The 19,613-nt window shown below is 38.7% G+C and overlaps 2 protein-coding genes across 6 annotated transcripts in view; one reads left to right on the top strand and one right to left on the bottom strand.

Moving 5' to 3' along the window:
- The window catches only part of NUDCD1 (NudC domain containing 1), a 37,870-nt gene extending 28,308 nt beyond the window's left edge, over nt 1-9,562 (bottom strand). The window contains exons 1-3 of one of the 4 annotated variants that reach the window (XM_080340468.1): nt 9,398-9,538; nt 4,166-4,289; nt 1,347-1,501 (exon numbers count right to left, since the gene is read on the bottom strand). In XM_080340468.1, the coding sequence (XP_080196594.1) occupies nt 1,347-1,454 (108 nt within the window). In that variant the 5' untranslated portion in view covers nt 1,455-1,501; nt 4,166-4,289; nt 9,398-9,538. Of the gene's footprint in view, nt 1-1,346; nt 1,502-4,165; nt 4,290-7,050; nt 7,188-9,397 lie in introns of all 4 variants that reach the window. The other 3 variants (XM_080340466.1, XM_080340467.1, XM_080340465.1) reach the window with 3 other exon arrangements.
- Nucleotides 9,563-9,674: 112 nt separating this feature from the next.
- ENY2 (ENY2 transcription and export complex 2 subunit) lies at nt 9,675-15,171 on the top strand. 2 transcript variants are annotated; one of them, XM_080338742.1, is made up of 5 exons: nt 9,675-9,833; nt 10,210-10,303; nt 11,800-11,870; nt 13,914-13,988; nt 14,888-15,171. In XM_080338742.1, the coding sequence occupies exons 2-5, from the start codon at nt 10,236-10,238 to the stop codon at nt 14,962-14,964; spliced, it is 291 nt and encodes a 96-aa protein (XP_080194868.1). In that variant the 5' UTR covers nt 9,675-9,833; nt 10,210-10,235; the 3' UTR covers nt 14,965-15,171. The 2 variants fall into 2 exon arrangements, with proteins under 2 accessions (XP_080194868.1, XP_080194869.1); XM_080338743.1 differs by lacking the exon at nt 9,675-9,833 and having other exon boundaries at nt 9,843-10,303.
- Nucleotides 15,172-19,613: the final 4,442 nt, after the last annotated feature.

Below are 19,613 nucleotides of genomic sequence, written 5' to 3'. Positions count from 1 at the left end.
GATTCCTTCTATTTAACATTCATGCAGTCTAATTAATCTTATGTCAACCAACATGATTCCAAGGGTCAGATTAGAGAAACTGCAAAGAGCTGCCACACCAAAATATATGAACAGAACAGGTAATAGCTATAGATAGTAGGAAAGTATTAGTATGTGACGCATTTTGTATTTTGCAGAATTATGTTAACACCTCATAGCAGAACTCAAGTGACTTGTTATATAAAATTAACATTGTTTTATGTAAAAATCAAACAGCACCCCAGAATAATTTACTGCCAGAGCAAATCTCGTTATAAGAATAGAGTATCTACATGTTACTAACTTTCTCAACATAAAATGTTAATCAAATAACTGGTTATAAATGAAGCATCACTATTTAAATTAGCTAACAACTGGATATAATTATGGACCTTTTTTATTCGTTCTGCATAGATGAATATTTAGGAAGCTATACTTGATGAGTCAAAAGGATTGAGTTAATCAAAGTAATGAAAGAAAAAAGTCCTACTTTGTGGTGAAAAAATGTAACCATATATTTAATGCTCAACGGGATACAACTCAAAATTGGCAAATATATGGCCTTACTCTAAACTATACATTTAAAGCTAAGACAACATTGTGATGGCTGCAAAAATCACCACCAGTGATCAGCCTTCTATTGCTTGATGACTGAGCACTACAACTGCATGTACCAGAAACACAGTGTTCATAGAGCCATGTCCTTTCCCCTCCAGAATGACAAATGACTTTGTAATGGAAACTAGTGCATCCAGGCATTAAAATGACTCAAAAGAAAGTTCAACTACTTAAGAACATCAGTATAAAAGCAGAACTGTCATGTTTTTCAGACTTGGTTTAGCTTGCTTACACTCTATTGCAAGTGTGTGCAGGACCACCAGTATCTTTTTGCCTCCCATAAGTGAAGCCTAGATTAACCTATTCAAGTGTATAAAGGCTTTCATTTCTAATTCTAATGTGTACAACTTCTTTCTCTTCTTGTATGTACAATGACTACAAACATCAAGTAGCATAGGGGAGAAATAGCCAGCAACTAAAATACACGTGTCTACTCTTTTCTTCAGCTTGTCCTCATATGTCTATCTTCCCCAGAACGGAAGAAGTTGCAAAACTATTTCAATGCTAATGTAATACTATTAATGAAAAGATGTTAGGAGCCTCAGGTAAGATCCTTTCATCCTTCCTGTTGAACTGCATTTTAATTGATCTATCTGTCTTCCTGGCAATAGCTTCTCCCAGTTTTTGCATTCAAATCCTCCTTGCCATATTTTCTACTTCATCTACTCCCTACTTTTAGAAATGCAGTAATTGGAAAAAAAAATTCTTACCAGAGTCACTGACAGATTCATAACCCTTCCAAATTGATCAACATAGTAGACATTATCCTGGTACCAGGAATCAAGGTGAAGATAATTATACATGCCAAAAGCACGCATGTGGTCAAGGGTATATTGATCATCACGAAGTTTCGCTTCTGCTACAGCTGGTGGGAAAAAAAAAAAAAGACAGCTGTTTTAACAATTATTTAATAATTTGAAACTCAAACTAATCATTTTAAAATAAGTCTTCCATCCTTAGCACATAGGTCTGGTGTATTTGAAGGAAAATAGTTTAAAATTTCATCATCAACTTGGAAAGCAGGTCACTCACACTGAAGAGTCATTCACTGTGATCAGTTAATAACTATTACCATTTATTGTGGCCTATACTGTCTCTTCCCAACATGTGCTGAGACACAATTTGTCAATAACCCTCACAAGATGAAACACACACGCAACAACTATGTAAAACCTACTTCTAGATCTGCTTGTGAAGAGGACCAATCATTCCTGACATGTACATGGTATCACAGTAAGGAAAAAAGAATCTGCTCTACAGTAACTCAAAAAACTCAGCAGTCAAAAGAAATATCCTGTCTAACTACATGGATTTCATAAAAGTCTGAACCAAGCTATCAACACTTGCAAAGCAAAAAGATTAAAACTGTACAAAACTGAATTAGCCCATGGTCATTACAAAAAAAAAGTTCCTAGCACTCCCACTGAGATTGAAATCTTGAAACATGTCCAAGATACCATCAAAATTTCAGACTAAGCTTTTTTATAACTCAAAGAGACTGCAAAGAATGGCTGTTCACTATAATGGTACCTTCTCCAAGGCAAGAAGCATGCTACTTACAGTCATCCACTTCAGCAAGATTCTTCCAAATAGGAAACCTCCCCTCAGCTACCAGTAATCACAGCTGGGGTTATCTAAGAATAACAAAGCTTTTGCTTAAACTAGCTGCAGCTCTTGCTTCCTATTCCATATCTACACACAGATCAAGCAGCTGTAATCACAGCATCTCAAAACACAGGAAAATCCTCAAGTTTTAGCAAAGACATTAGCAGAGGTCTAGTCCACCCTTCTACAAATAGCCTCAGACAGACTGGAACTCCACTGTCCAGCACAGTCATCCCAGGATCCTTGGCCTCCTTACAGGAAGTTTATCTTGAACTTCACACAACAAGCAAAATCCTCTAGAAAGCTGTAGGGTAACTGTCAGCGCATGAGGATTAGTCTTCAAACCCAGCGTAAGGGGGAAAGCACCTCAAGACTGCTCCTGCTCATAGGAGCAGTTTAGTTGCTACTTTTCCAGCTTCCACTGTCTCCTCATTTCTGCTCAGAAACAGACCAAAGCTATTTCCAGTATATTTCACTTTCATCCACCCCTGTAACAGGTACCCTTCACAACTCTCTCCAGTAGTCCTCATCTTAGATTTTTTTTACACTCTTATTTACCTCTACTTAAAACCTACTGAAGAAGCATCAGCTTATTCTACTCTGTGAGAACACCAGTTACTGCAAACAGCGGTTCATTTGGCAGCACAATCAGCACCACTGCAGAGCTACCACGATGCCACCCATCCGATGGTCACTAAACACCATTAGAGATAGTGGCTCTTAACATAAAAGTGGCTATAGGAAACTATGCAAGATTATACTGTTTGATTAATTTAAAAAATCCAGTCGAACTACACAGAATGCTTGCAAAATGACAATATAATTAGCAATTAGTCTCCTAATCACAGTTGATATTTTCAAACCAACAGCATTAATTCCACTCAGCTCAAATAATTATTCATATTCACCACACAGGAGGGATTTCTGTACCTCCGCAATTAATAAATTACTGTTCCCCAAGCCATGGCCCTTCAAAAAAAAGCTAGAATATCAACAAAAGAGTGAGAAGAAAATATACCTGTCATAATGGGAAAGACTGCTACTCATTTCAATTTCTACTTTAACTAATTAGAATATTTCAAAGTAAATTACAAAGTTGTGTTGTGAAAATGTGTTTTAAAGCTGCTTGTACAATCAAGCTTTATCACAGAGATATTTTTCCCAACACGACAAGAGATGATGTGAATATTCTGTAAACAATTAAAGACAAAACCAAATATAACCCAGGATAATTACTTTCTGTGAAACCAAGTCATCTACTTCCTGTATAGCTACATTAATTGATCTTCTGAAATTAGAATGCACATGTGGAAGCATGTAAAGCTTTTTCAGCACAGAAAACTGTCTTATTTTGTAAAGCTTCCTTTCTCCGCTTCTCCCTTCTCACCCACCTAGACATGTTGCAACTGTCAGAACTGTAACTAAAACCCATACAAATAATGAAAACGGTCCAAATGAGAAGCTTCTTAAAGCAAATGTATAACCTTTCAAGAAAATACTTGGACCAATAAACTACTGATTAGCTGATTCTAAGGTGATAAGCTTTTTAAAAGCTGGAAAAACATTAATGAATTCTCTGTCCTTGAGTATTTCAGCCTGTATTCCTGATAAGCCCTGAATAATAAGAGGTCAGGAAGAGCAGATCCAAATCCGTTGCATAATTGTAATATGTAGTTAACTCTTCATAAACATAAGGCAGAAACTATACAATGTGCGGGTGATTTTAAACCAAAAAAAAAAATCAAACAAACGTGTGCTGTACTGTCATGAAATACTTCAAATAAGATTATCAACTGCTTGCAAAATGTATCCTATATATCTCTCTGCCAATAGTAATTGGAAAAACTCTTCTATCCTCAATTAATTGAAACTCATTCTGTGATCGAGTGAAATCTGTGCACAAATGCCATCTGCTATCACATACCATGTGCTCAGATAGTTTATAGGCGATTTTAAACTAGGATGAAGTTCATTCCTTCCTTTCTACAGCCTTCCAGGTTCAAGTTTTCTTGATGATCCTTGGAAAAACGAGGAGAAAACCAACAAAGCTGAGTGCAAAATAATGTAGGACAAAAGAGAGAAGAAATGAAGACTTTGTTAAAAGTAAATTCAGAAAAAGTTATGTTAATATAAAGGGAAAAGAATAAATACTTAAATCAGATAATCACCTTATTCAGTCACATAGGTACACAATTATGCATTTTTTGTTTGGATTTTTTGCTGATTTTTGTTTGTTGTTTGGTTGTATTTTTCTTTGTTGTATTTGGTTTGGTTTGTTTGTTTTCAGAGTCATACCCTGGCTTCAGCTTTTTAGGATCACTTAGCAAGCAGTAGTTAACGACAGCTATTCAATAGTATGTTACATTGTCTCCTTCAAGTTTCTGATAAATAAATCTGCACTTCTAAAATCTAGGAACATTGATTCATGCTCCATCATACCAGAAAAGAGAGCAAATATACAGAATGTATAAATTAAATCTTGGTTTTCAATATTATTTTCCAACAACCCTTGTTAAGTGGGCTATTTCAGACTAGTAAAAATAAAATTATGCCACTTTCTAGAATTGTATTTATCTCCAGCTCCATGCTTAAAAAAAGTAATTTGACTCAAAATATTTCAAAGGTAATTAAGTAAAGATTTTCACACACATCACCTTTACTTAGAAGCAAAAGTACTAAATACAAAGTGACTCATAAGAATCAACAGAATGCCTAAGATGTCTTTAAACTTACTGGATCTTATTATAAATACTATTCTGCAGGGCAAAAAAAAAAATATCCTCTGAATAAAGAACACTGTCAAAGGATTTATTCTTTAAATGAAGAATGAAATTTTACATCTGTCATCAAACACTATGAAGCATAAGCAGGGAAAAGAAAAAAAGTAAAGAAAAAAGGTGATAGACACCCCCCCCCAAACTATTTCAGTTATTTTGCTAAATACACCAAAACAACTTTATAATACCAGAAAATATGTAAAATAATTATACCAACGTATTCTTTTGGGGCATCCAATTTTATATGCTTATATATAATACCTTGTTTTACAATGCCACCTAGTGGAAGCAATTTAGTATTTCACATACACTTATCTACTAGTGGAAAACATTACCTTCATTTATTTCCTAGTATCAGCATTCAAAGATTCTTCTAACCCTGCATTAGCTCTTTTTTCTTTTAATGTTAACAAATACGTTTTTATTGTTAATGGCAGCAACATCTCATGGCTGTTGAGTAAATTACAAGGTTTGTTTATTCTACAGCCATATTTACAAACCAGGGCTGTAAACGTATAAAAAAGCTGTGCCTCACAGTTTACAAATATATCTCATACATGACTTCAAAGACTTTTTCTCTATATTTATTTTTTCAAATTGAAATGGAAAATGCAAATGGAAATCTCTGTAAATGTTTGAAACATATCAGTGCCTTTGGTTCTATAAAATGACACAAATGCATGTTTTCCATGTAGCATTACTAACAAGCAACTACTTTTCACTGAAGTATAAACATTCTAGTCTGAATAGGCTATATAGGGCAGCCATTTATTAAGATTATTTTTCAAGAGAAGTAATAAAAACTCATAAAAGCATGGGATCAAAGGAATGCATTCTCTGCATATTCTGGCTTGCATCAGGAGCTCCACATTGGAGTGAATGTTTACTATGCCTTTCAGATGTTCGTGGATCTAAAAGCATACACCACATCGTATGTACAATGGTTCATCCAAACAGGCAAGGGAGAGAGGAAAGGCATGAGGGACACACACATTTCAACAAGTTCCAGGCCCCTGGAAAAAAGAAATCAAGTTACTTCTGACCAGTGGAAGTCAAGAGCAAGATTCTCATTCCTTTAAAACTGTCATGTATCTTAGACATGCTCCTTGTTGGAGACAAGGGTTTGCCCCACAAGCATTGCTTTGGGCTCTGTCTAGATCAGATCAGAGACAAGGAGGTAACAGTAAACAAAATGCTCTTTCCTCACTCCCAAAGGTTCAGTAATAGAAATAAAAGGCATTACAAAGCTAAATGTAAATGAAGCATTTGGAAATGTTATGGAAATAAACTAAATAAAATAAGGAGAAAAATAGACAAAATTTGGGATGAAGAGATGGAAATTAAAGGTATAATAGCGTGGGACTCATGACTAGTCAAAACAGGTCACCAGGATGAGAGATAAGAAATTACTGTTAAAGTTTAGACTAGGACAGAATGGGTAGAAGTAAGGAAGAAATAAAAGAACACACAAATCAGAGTATTTAAAAGAGAACATAAGGTATCAGAATTTCACCATTGGTCTTCACTGTGACCATGAATTTAAGAAATTCTCTAGAAAATTCCCCTCTACCACAGACCAAATAAACAAATATATAAACAAATAAATGTTCTTAATGTGTTTCTGCTTCAGCTGCACATCTGACCACAGCAAATTCCTGGCAACCACAGCTTAACAGTTAAAGACAAATTATAACTGAATACAGAGTTTTACAAGATGACTAGAAAATGAAGCTCCCTGTAGTCCACATGAGCATGACAACCACAAGTTGCCCTGCAACACCATGTGCTGCTATTCACCCGCTCCAGTAGTATAAGCCTGCATTAATTCCAAGTGTCATTTTTTTTTTACCATTTTATTTTATAGCTATCAGTGAAATTCATTAATTCATATTAAGATAAATATAAAAAGTAGAGACAAAAATATTGACAAAGAAGATTAATAGTCTCATGCTTAATACACAAGTTTGTAATAATTCTGCATAAATACTTCAACTATAGCTGAGTTGATTCAGTTCTACACAAGAATAAGTACCTATATCTATTTATTGTCATGTATTCCAAGTTCTCTAAACCTCACGTGTTCATCTTACTGCCATGAAATTTGGAATGCCGTACTGGCAGAACTCAAAATCCCAGGTCATTTGAGACAATCACTCCTGAATTAGTTTCCTGGAAAACAAAAAATTCAACAGCCTTTTTACATTAGTCTTCCAGATTCTACTATCAGGTTTTGGGAAACAGCTGTAAATAAAATAAGAAAATGCTGACAGCATTCCTAAACATTTGACATTTTTTTCAGCTATTGTACTTTACTCACTCCCACTTTGAGGAAACAAAAATCACACTCTTCGCTCGGTGACAAATATTAATTTAATAACCCACAAACTAGCAAGTTCTTGAGACTTTTAATCAACTCACAAATGCGCTGGAAACCAGAAGTCCTTGGCCTTCTCATACAGTTTTAAATCCTCCCATGCAGTAATTTGAAAAACTATGGCCTACACACCATCCACGGTCTCTGCAACTCAAGCTATTTTTCCTGCACAACATAAAAGCCAAGTTATGGACAGATGCCCTCAGCCTAACACATACGTAGACCACGGACACCAGGAAAAATAAAGTTCAGGTACAGAACATCTCTGTACTGTGAGGAAACTGCCTGGAAGTAAGTAGAAGAAAACCAGCAAGGAGAGCGACACAGCTGTACATCCTAAGAGCAGGCTGAAACACAGACAAACAAAACATCTAGAAGACAGACACCAGCCTGGTTTGGTTTATATTTCATGTTACTAATCTTAAAAAATAAGAACAACAAAAAAGCTTTCCACCCTCCAGTAGACCAGTATCCATATATACACATACACATGCAGAACAGAGTAAGTGACTTGGTATTAGATCTAGAAGGACATTTGAATAAATTAGACTACAATGTGTCACTGCCTTTGTGCTGTGGGAAGTGGAAAGAATCCAGGTACACATACCAACCTTCTGAAACACAAGTTACTGTAACTATTATATAAAATATCCAAAAGGACAAGAACCAACTACATCCATCTCTCCATTAGCAATTCCATCATTCAGATATTTTAATGAAAGTCTATAACCCTCATCTACTTAGAATAGGTGCACAGTTGACTATCTAAAAACCACAGAGCTTGTTTGACCACAGGCAGAACATCAAATAAAGCACAAAGAGACTGCACCTTGGCTATGCTACCTGTTGCCATATTTGACCCAGCTGTAGTACACTCCTAACACAAGTACACTCACATTTAGACTACTTTTTGAAAGGTGACACTTAAATCAATCTTACAGTAAAAATGTCAAAATACATAACAAAGATGTTACTCGTTACATTTTCCAGTCTTACCATAGACACACATACAGTATCCTTCAATCTCATTCAGTCGTCTTTCAATGAACAATACACAAAACTTCCATCTTACTGCTGACAATTCACCATAGCAAACAGACCTTCCTGACTCACTGCTAACACAACGTATTCAACACAGAACTCTATAGACAGGTATATTGTTCAGTAAATATATACAGCTAGAGATCAGCCCATGCAAATTGTGTATTACTGTCCCAGCTTTATCAAAAAAGGGAAGTAATTTATCCACCTTACAAAACACCTAAATTGCACAAATTAATAAAGTTGGAATACAGAGAGATTTCAGAGGGCATGGCTAATGTTGTAGGCACATAGCCAACGTGATTTTGTGTTAATGTTCTTCTCAGTGAACTGAGAGCTCAATGAAATCATACATTAACAGACCAGGACCTCAAATGCTAATAATGCTTAACAGAAAAAGCTGACTGTGGAAAGAATAGCTTGAAGATCCACCTTGGAACTGTAGGCAGAGTAAGAAGGAAAAGTGGTTAATTTTCTCAAGTTTGTAGAGGTGCTATTTTCAAATATAGTTGTCTAAATCACATGCATTCATTTCAGACACCATCACTTGGGATGCCCTCAGCTGCCCATCTGGCCTCACCACGTGGGCACAAGCCAAGACCAGATTTAGCACACACAATTTCTTACCCATTTGCAAACTTAAGCTCAAACTCACAGAGCTGTAAGGCAGCAACCTTACAACAGAGGCCGGGGTGCACCACGAAGCCGTCTGAGGCTGGGGAGGGCACCAATGCCAACATTACCCCCAGCTATAAGGATAGAAGTCGAGACAAACGCAGCGTCTCTCCAACGCCCGTCGTTCCCGACAGAGAACAGGCGCGCAGCCTCCGGCACGGCGGGCCGGGCCTCCCGCACCTCCGGGCACGCTCGCTCCGAGGGCCGGTGCCCTGCCCGCTGACCAGGGGGCCGGCCGGGCCATAGGGCGAAGGGGAGGCCCGGCAGCCGCACCCACCCCGCTGCTCACCCGCGTCGAGCTCCAGCTGGTAGCAGGCCAGCGGCTCCAAGGACAGCTTGTAGCCCTCGAAGTTGGGGTCCAGGAGCAGGCGCTTGGCCTGCAGGGAGCAGTGAGCGGCGCCCGCCATGCTGCGGCGCCGGGAAAACTTCGGGACGCGGCGGCAACTTGGCGGCCCCTGAGGGGACGCGCGGAACGGCCGCGAAGCACCACGGGAAGGGCCGCGCCGGCGGCGGGCGGCAGCGGGGCACGCCGGGAGCTGCAGTCCAGGCCCGAGCGCGGCCGCGGTCCCCGAGCACGCCGGGAGCCGCAGTCTCCGCGCTGGCGGGGCCTCCCCAGACTGCGCTTCCCGGCGGCGCCCGCGCGGGGAGGGCGGGGCAGGCGGCGGGTTGTGCGTCCGGGAGGCGGCTCCGCCTCCTGCCGCCCGGGACCGGCAGCGCCGCGGCGGGTGAGGCGGGAGCGCACCGGGTTGGGCCTGGGCTGGTCGGCGCCTTTCTCCGCGCCCTCGCTCCGGCCGCGGCGGGGGAGCCGCTGGGTGGGCAGGAGCGGCGCCAGGCGGGAGGGTCGGGCTGCGGAGAGGCCGTGCCTGGCGGGGGTGGGCCGGGCCACGCAAGCGGCCGCTGGGCTGTCGGCCCCCGGCGCTGGGGTAGGCGGGTGAGCCGTGCCGGCGCTGGAGTGCGTGCCTGGCGGTGTCGGGCCCTGCGCTGGCGGCGGCCGGGAACGGCGGCGGTGTGCAAACGGGCCTGGCGCTGCGTGTACCTGTGCAAATCACTTCGGTGCGGTAGTGACGCCGATAGCTATCGAAACTCTTCTGCTCTGTGCAGGTTGGTGATTAACCTAGATTTCCAAAATGAATAAAGATGCCCAGATGAGAGCAACCATTAACCAGAAGCTGATAGAAACAGGAGAGCGAGAGCGGTAAGTGGGCTGCCTCCCCGTGCCAGTGAGAGGCTTTGTATGTTATCAAACACCAACTGTACCCACACGCAAAGTGAAGTAAACTTGAACCTTCAAACGTCTGTGTATGAAAGTATTCTGCATTATGTAAAGCCGTATTTAAAAAAAAATGTCTTGAACAGTTTTAGTTTTACACTTGAGAAGGTGGGAAAACAAAGGACAGGGTGGTTGGCTTATGAACTCTAAAGCTTTTTCTTATTTTAGCTTATTGTGTTGGAAAGCTCTTGCTTCATATAAAAATTACCATTAACTGCAATTTGTTGCAGTTAAATCTTGTTATTTGGTGAGAAAGAGAATGGGACAAAATCTTCCTTGTTTGCTTCTAAGTTTTTCTTGCGTTCCTGTCTGTTCGCTTGTTAGGGAAATATATAGTGGATCACATAAAACAGCACTTGTGCAAGTTATTGCGGAGATCCCAGTAAAGGCAATGTAGTGTGGCAACTGGTTTTTGGCCTTTTGTTGTCTCTTCAGTCTGTTCCATTCGCATTATATTTACATATAACTATCGTGCTTATGATATTTTCCTCCTCACCATTTCACTGTATTTGTAGCACTATGCACCAAAAGCTCCATTTTCTTAGTTTTTCAAGGCCAGTATGAGTAGGAGTCATCTCCCTAGGGCATCGCATAGCCCTGTATCTAAGTGTAACATTTTGTAGACTGACAGGTGTCTGTGCTCTACTGCTTTACTGGTTGTCACCATCTCCTTGGAGATTGCACAGAACTTCACCAGAGCAACCAATTTCTTGAAATAGTACTGGAAACTGTTTTATTATACTTTAAGCGTAAGCAGAGTTTTGACAGGATGTCAAAAGCTGTTTTATAAACAAGCTTTATCCGAGCCACACTGTGATCAGAGACAGACACACAGATTTCTTGAATTAAGAAATATGCAGAAGCAGTAAATTTCACTTGTGTTATTACTCTGCTTTTTGTCATCAGTTCATCTGCCCTCTACACAATTAATGGAATAAAAAGTTAGGTCCCTTCCAATCCTTAACATTCTGTGATTCTGTCACTGGGGAGAGGAGCCTGCAGCTGAAAACAGTAGTACAGAATCCTCTTCTCAGAAAGGAGGGGGGAAGGTTTTATTTATTTTGAAGGCGTGGTTTCAGGTGAAATACTCTTAACTTTGAAAGTTAGCATACATTTGCTAACAGGGTAGACTTGGGCAGTAAAAGTGATTCAAGGGTTTCTGCCTCTGCTGTGGCTGCAGCGTCAGTGCTGCCTGAAGGAATATGTGAGTTAATTCCTGAGCCCACTCCTTCTCATAGTCCATGTTAAACATAAATTGGTGCTCATTTGAGTTAGGATTCACATGTCGTTCAGCCTTTTCTGCTGCTGGTCTGGGAGTGCCGCTATGAGTAGTAATTGTAGACTTAACTTTCACACTGAAGCATATTTAAGCTCTTGGGCATGTTTGCTGTTCCTAACAAGTTTCTGTATTTTCTTAACAGCCTTAAAGAGTTGCTGAGAGCCAAATTAATTGAATGTGGCTGGAAGGATCAGTTGAAGGCGCACTGCAAAGGTAACAGTGGTCAAATAACTAATATCCTTTGTAATCAACTGAGGTTTTGGCCAAACAAAAGTCCCAGGTGAAAGCTTTACTGCCTAACAGTCAATTTAAATGAGACTTGGGCAAGAAGAAAGTATCCCTTGCACTTGGTTTTGCTTGCAAGAAAGCATCTTGCTGTCTTGGCAAAATATCTTGAAACTTCTTCTCTCATCTGAAACTTATTAAGCTTTTGAGAAAAGTATTGGAATTTATTCCCTAAATAATCACGATGATACAGCTTCTTATGTTTTGAGAGAGATCACTTGCCCCAAGAAATAAAAGCCAAGATAAAGGAAAATTGAGCCAATACAGTGGTACACAAGTTAGAAACTTAAGAGAACTTTGTTGTCCACATATGGGAGAGAAAGGAGTGCATTCGTACTCCTTCTGAATACAATTTTTGAAAATAAGATTATCTTCTAAAGAGAAAACAAGCAGATGAACCTCTAAATACCCAAATATTTAGTTTAAAGTATTTAGCGTTACTACAGTTTACTGACTTCTAAATTGTATGAAACTGTTATAAACAGTGTTTAAGCACCTAAAAACATTACCACATGATGAAATTTCCTTAAAGCAAATTAAAAAAATCCTGATTTAGCCTGTTGTGCCTGGCAAGTCAATATTCCATTACAAAGTTTTTATTTTTGTAGGGCTGAGTCTGTTAAATTGTTTTCATAGGTGGGTTTGCGGAGAAGGCTGAAATGATTCATGCTTGCTGTTGTCTGTGTGGTGCCACTGCTAGCGATTATGCATTTCTATAGTACACATAGCAAAATGAATGGCTTTCTGCCTTCTCATCTATACACTTTATAATCTGCTAGAGTAAAGTTATGTAAAATTGTTTGGTTTACATTTAGTACTTTGAACTGTAACTGCAGCTGCTGAAAATGGAAATGTAAGTTCAGTTGTCCCTGTTGAGGGCCTAATAAACCCATTAGAAAGGACAGAGAGAGATTTGGGGGGGTTGTATGTTTTGTTGTGTTGTGGGTTTTTTTTTTATTTGGTAGCTTGTTCTAGAACAGCAGTGTCAAACTACTACATTTATACAGCCCTAAAATTACATTCCGCCCTTTGAAGGCAACCGTGAGACTGATGTGGCCCCTGGTGAAAATGAGTTTGACATCCCTGTTCTAGAGCCTCTTGACATTGTGGATTAGGGCAAATAACTGAGCAATCCATTATTAATTTCAACAGATAATTCAGCCAAGAAAAACAGTTTACAAATAGTTCATGTGATGTCAGTTCAGAAAACATACTTAGTGTCTTGGGGACAATAAATGCTATGTACTGACACATAGTTAACAACATTAATGTTTAGACAAAACATTGTAGGTTTATGCTGCTGACTTGAAGTTTCTTCTCAACATTGACTTCTGCATTTTTCAGTAGTCTTCAAGGTGCTCCAAGTAGACAATTCATTTAAATACTGGTATATATTAATCATACAGTATATGTTAATCATAGCTTTTATTTTGCTGTAGATGTATACCTTCCTTTCAGATATGCTTTTTAACTTCACTGAAATAAACAGAGAGAGCTTGTTTAAACCAGTTAGGAAGAGCAGTAAGTATTTACTGTCCCTGTGCTCTCCTTCTTGTACGTTCCAAAGTTTTTTCCAATTGCATCTCTTTCTCGCTATTATGTAAATAATGTGTTAGAAGAGATAAGTGGACCAACTTGTGAGCTGCTGCAACACTCCAGTAATACACACATCCGGTAATGCTCAGATAAGCTTAAACTTTATTATGCTTGTTTTTAAAATATAAACTGGTCAAGATGCATCAGTAGTGACAATTTCCCATCTTTAAACCTATGGTATGAATGAGAGAGTAAATCCACTGTAGAGTGCAGTGAGTGTAGGTACTGAGTTCATAACCGACATTTAGGTCACAAGTTACTTCGCCTTCCCTGATGATTTATGGATGCAGGCTTTGTTTCTTAATCATTGGCACATGATTTGTCTTCTAATAAATGGATTAAAAGACTTAAAATATCTATCTTCGTCTTCCTCAGATGTCATTAAAGAAAAAGGATTAGAGCATGTTACTGTTGATGATTTGGTGGCAGAAATCACTCCCAAAGGCAGAGGTAAGAAAATGCAAACATGGATGCGGTACTACATCAATAAACATACCCACCTGTATTTAGTATTTTGAAAGCAGCACTATGTATTTGCCTGTGTTGGATTCAAGGAAGAGTGTTAATAGCTTGATATTAACTACAAATAAAATGCGAATTCGTACTGTGTAACAACCATTCAAAATCTGTAATGAGCTGTGTGAATGTACACCACTTTTGTAGGTTACATTATTTAGTCATGAGTCTGTATTCATCTTTCTAATTGACTTAATGGTCCCAAGAAAAATTGCAGCAGACGTCTTTTAAAATTCCAGTTCTTTCTAAGAGGGAAAATGTGAACTAACAGTATTAGAGTAATGAGAGGTGGAAAAGGAAAGAACATAGCATACAGATACAGAAAAATTTAATCTCTTATGGAAATACTGTAGTCTTCTTTAGATAGTTCTTCTTGGGCTCTACAATAAGCTTTGGTGTTAGTGGGAGAAACTCCATTCAATCTTACATAAAAATAGACCTTCAAAATAACTTGCTGAAGACCCTTACTCTGAGATGATAGCTGAGATTTTTATTTTTGGTCTTGAATTTGTGAAGAAAATAAGCATAATCCAACTAGTTTCTGGTGATTATATCCTGTTTACTGTTGAATAATCCTTTCCCTCAAATTTCAATTTTTCTTAACAATGGCCAGGCAAAAAACTACCAATAATAACTGTGTTCTCAATAGACTTCAATTTTAGCCTATTTTAAATGGGAAAAATATAGATGTGCTATGTGAAAATCAAGTAGCTTCAGTTACTTAGGTATTAGCAGACTTACAAGAACAAATAAGTAGTTGTTTTAAAAGGTTCAAATTAGCATTATTTTCCATTTTGTCCTTTTTCCTTTTTGCTTTGTTATTTGTGTTTCAGCCTTGGTACCAGACAGCGTAAAGAAAGAACTCTTGCAAAGAATAAGAACTTTCCTTGCCCAGCATGCCAGTCTCTAACTTTGATGTTCATCTGGGATACAGTGTTTCTGTTGCTGTTTTATGCCAGTCACGTCAGGATTGGAATGCAGTTTCCATACTTAAGGATGGAAAATCTGGGGTTGGTTGGTTTGTTTGTTTGTTTTGTATGATGAGTTGAAGTTTCTCTTCACTGCATTGATTTCTTAAACTTGGTGTTATTTTAATAAAAAAATTAGTGGACTTGTGGTTCTAAGACTCTTTTCTGTCAGTGCATTGTAAATGGTGGCACCTGTTCCAGTTTTTAATACTACATTATTTTATAGTTGTGCAAACTTGCTCATTTTTAAAAAAGACGCGTGATTTAAAAGTATGTTAACTAGAAATGCAGAAGGGAAAAAAAGTCTGTGGAAAATGAGTTATGCTGTGTTACTGAAAACATTCTTTCTAATTTTCCCTGAGTAAGTTGCTGGACAGCACCAAGAAGTTAAGAGTATGTGAAACTGTTGGTGGCATTCCTCTCGTCTGCTAGAGAGAGTGGTTTGAAGTCTCGGACTTGCATTGCAAATATTCACTGAGTAGTTCATAAGAGCTTGAATTCTACAAACAAGGGAGTCGTATGTTTCATCAATAGTTCTCTCTTCACTTTTAATTGAAAAGAGTCACTGTTCTGATCCACAACAACTGCTGTTTTCTAGCTTTGCCCATATTATGGGTAATTTTTAATTATGTGGATCTTTGACGCCTTTTGAAATTTAAGAGTGATACGATAATTTGCCAACAGTCTCTTACAATATATTTTAAATTCTTGTATTTGGAACTGCAACATCAACCAGGTCTATGAATAGCTGCAAAAATAAGGCTGATGAATAGAGAGGATCAAGAAAGGGGCTTTGAAGTCCGAACACTTAATTTTTGCCAGCTTCACTTTGAGGAAAGTGTCTAATAGATGATGAAGTGGAGGGGAAGCATAAGCAGAAACTGAATGAGCAATGAGCTACTGTTGTGACTTGGCTACTGTGAAAAATGTTAAATCAATACTAGTCAGAAGAATACTCTCAAACCTGGTATTTGGTGTGGAGCTGTACTTTACTAGCTGGTTGGAAAGCCACACCCGCACCCATGGATTTTTTTTGTTCCCCATTCTTTGCTGCAAGCTCTTGCCAGGAGCTGCTCAGGGCACCCACACCTCACACATGGGGGCAGTGGCTTCTCCCCACCACTCTACAGCCCTGCTGCTGCCTCCTAGTCCCTTGGTTTTCAGAGAGGAAAATGTCAGGAAAATTCTTTCTTCCACTTAAGTCCATCTTGTTTTTTAAAAAAGTTATTTGCTTTGAGCATGTTACTTCAATGTTTGATTGCAATGAGTATGGTCTGTTTGAATTGCATATATGTGTATTTATTCTGAGCTTTTCATTCTAGACTTGATTTACCCAAAGCTAGTAACTGATGGAGTACAAAATACTTTTTCACACAATCTACCAGCATATACGCTAGCTGAGTGTATGCTTAATACAAGGCTATAAAGGCAAGGCTGTAAAATGTCTTACATATTCTTACTTCTGTTCTTAGAGCTCTTTGCTGTCGTTCTTTGATATTTGGCAAATGACTTTAGAAGTCTTTGCTTGATCAATGGCTGCAGTGTTATCATAGGCACGCAAGAACTTGCTCCAGGGCTTCCACTTGGATTTCCTTCACTGTGGTGGGAGAGGGCCAGACTTAAGGTATTTGTACATGGAACTGTGGAAGGCTTGTATGATTAGTAAACATTTGAGATTCCATCTAGAACATGACAGTTTAAGTGTAGTTGCTGTGTGGTGTAGTTCTCCTCTGTAGGCAGCTCAGGCTTGGCACAGAATAAAGGCCAAACACCACCTGAATTTTCAGGAAGTTGTGCTGACCAATCTGAAGTTGAAGGCTTGACAAATGGCTTTTTCACATACTTCCAAAAGTAAGTTGTAATGTTCTGCCCAGACTGGCTTAAAATGCAAGAGCATTCAGAGACCCAGGAGGATGAGAAGAGAGTGACTGCCTCCCAGGCACATACCAGTGGCTCCTGTCTCAGAGTAACACTGTCTGCTTTCTGATTCCAACAGCCCAGTGCCACATGTTCCCATGGTGAGTTCTGTTAATCACACCAGCGCAGCCTTCATTTAGTATCTAAGAAAAAAGCAAGTTTGACAGTATGTGCAGATCTAAGTTACACTGGAGCAGACTGGTCAGAAGTATCTTGACAGATCTTCTAAGAATGAAGTTAGATTTGGGGTGCTATCAGCAATAGGAGATGGTTTTGTGAAGAATAAATAGGTCCTTTTGGTGACCTCGTATTTTTGTTTTAACTGCAGGTTTTATTCTCAGATGCACAGGGTGGCTTTGTTTTGCAAACTGTTCTCTGCACAATCTGAGTTTCTACTTAGTTGAGTACTGAAAACAATCGGTAATATTCAGGATTCAGCCAGAACATTATTGTCCTGTTGAGGTTTGTTTGTTTTTTTTTTTAACTTACTGAAAAATAAGATTATCTGTGCTGTTAAAGATTCCATACCTATAGCATATACAGACAGGTAGATGGATTAGCTACCGTTCTTCAGAACTTCAGCATTTTCAGTGTCATTAAATACATCCATTCCTTACAGAGGCAGGCAGCACCCAGAACTAGATAGCCAAGAAGTGATAATTTAGGATTGATGTGAATTACCTTAGCTGTGGGCATATACTTCTTTAAGATGGTAGGTCTCTATATACACTCTAGTAGCTGATTCAGCTTTTCCTTTTTGTAGACAGGCCTGTAAAAAATAAAATCAGTTTGTAAATTGGCATTGAAATAATCGGTCAGATAACCGCTAGAGTTAATTGGTATAGCTCTGGACATGCACTAATCCAAATTCAATTTGACAGTGAATTGAATAGTCCTACTGCCATCAATTACAGACCAATAGAGTAAGCTTAGTCTCTCCCTTAGTCAGGCCCTGAGGGGTCTAAAGCACACAATGAACTAAAACTGCTTAGATTCTAATTTGTTAGATAATTCTTTTCCCATGAATACTTCTCCACATTGACATAGTCCAATCAAAAAAGTTACATAACAGTAACATCACCAAGAAATTCTGCTGAGACATCAAACTTACCCTCACATCTTGGATAGAACTTTACAATTTTGCCATTGCAGTTTTTTCATTTGTTTGTTTGTTTTCTATTCTTTTTCCTATTTGACTTAATTTTTGTTTACTGCCATAGTGTTTCAGTAAAAAACTTTATAACTTTGAGAACAAGTATGTCTGAAGTCTGTATAAATCCATCAGTGCTATTAAAAAATTAGGGCTGCTTCTCAGTTCTTCTCTCCAGAGGGTCCTTTGGGATGACAGCTCTGCAATACCTAGCCATGTATATGCTCAATTTCAGTGGCTGTGGCACCTTGATAATTTGGCTCCAACTTAGTGACTGAGTTTTCACTGCAGCAATGAAGAATATACAGTGCTTTTTTACCTGCTGGCTCTTTTAATTTCTAATTATTTGCAATTGAAATCGGAATTGTGTTCTGCTTGGCCTGTTTTTCTCAGCTATTCAGTTTCTAAAAGGAACAGCTGTGGCTGCAAAGCCAAATTTGTAATGGCTGGAGCCCAAACTGAGGAAAAATAAATACCTTCCCTCATAAATAATGTATACTACATCACTTTAGGGTAATGAAGAGGTTAATCAGCATTCTGCTTGGAATGAGAAAAGCCCTAATCTCACTTTAGTGTATTTATCATGGTGCTTTCCATCTGAACAGTATTATTCTTAAAAATGTTCTTTATGCTTACCTTATAACTAGTCAAGTGTTTTAGTAGTAGATCATAAAAATTTCCCCTCTAAGAAATAGCTGCTGATTTCTGTTTGTTGGAGTTACTAGGGAAGAGGTTATCCATTCTTTCAGTCATCGATCAGGAGGTAAAGCATTGAGTTTCTGCTGATAAAATCTGGAGCTGGCAGCCTGTGGGTGAATACAGACAAGGGCAGTGCAACCTGGCCTCTTCTCTGTTGGCCGGGTCTCTCTAACTGTCTGTGTACAAAGTCAGTGCAGAGTTGAGTTCTTACATCTAGTGCAGAGGGCAAGAGCAACACTTAATTCCCTGGAAAGCAATGACACTGGAAACCATAGTGCAAAACTCACCATCTGCTTCCATGGGATCTTTGAATATACGGAGATGAACATAAAATGGATCTTGGGTTTGTCTACTGCATGGATGAGACTGACACTCATGATGTACAACTTGCAATTTTGAAAATAAAAAGGAAAATATGGATTACTGCAAAGAGAAAAAAAAAAGAATTATTAGAGGGCTATCACTGCTGGTTAAGCTTTTAAAATCTCCCAGTGTTAGTTTATTGAATAGAAAGCTGATTGACAGAAAATATTATTGTGATGTATCAGAACCTCTGCAGGGAGAAAACAGGAAAAAAAGGGCACTTTAAAAGAGAAAGGCAAAAAGCAGTACATGGAAATAGAAATCAGACAAATTCAAATTTAAAACAAGATGGCATTTGTAAAATTACAGCTGCTTACTCACTGGAAAAAAACTATGAAGAAATATGGTTGATCCTGCATTTTTCAATGCTTTCCTGAATACAAGATGCCTTTCTGGAAGAGCTACTTTAGCTGACAGTTACTCAAACTTTCCAGAAATGCACTACTCATCTATGAGTGTTCC

Source organism: Nesoenas mayeri (assembly GCF_963082525.1).
Source record: "Nesoenas mayeri genome assembly, chromosome: 2".
Lineage (NCBI taxonomy): Eukaryota > Metazoa > Chordata > Aves > Columbiformes > Columbidae > Nesoenas > Nesoenas mayeri.
This window is presented reverse-complemented; position numbering and strand designations above follow the sequence as displayed.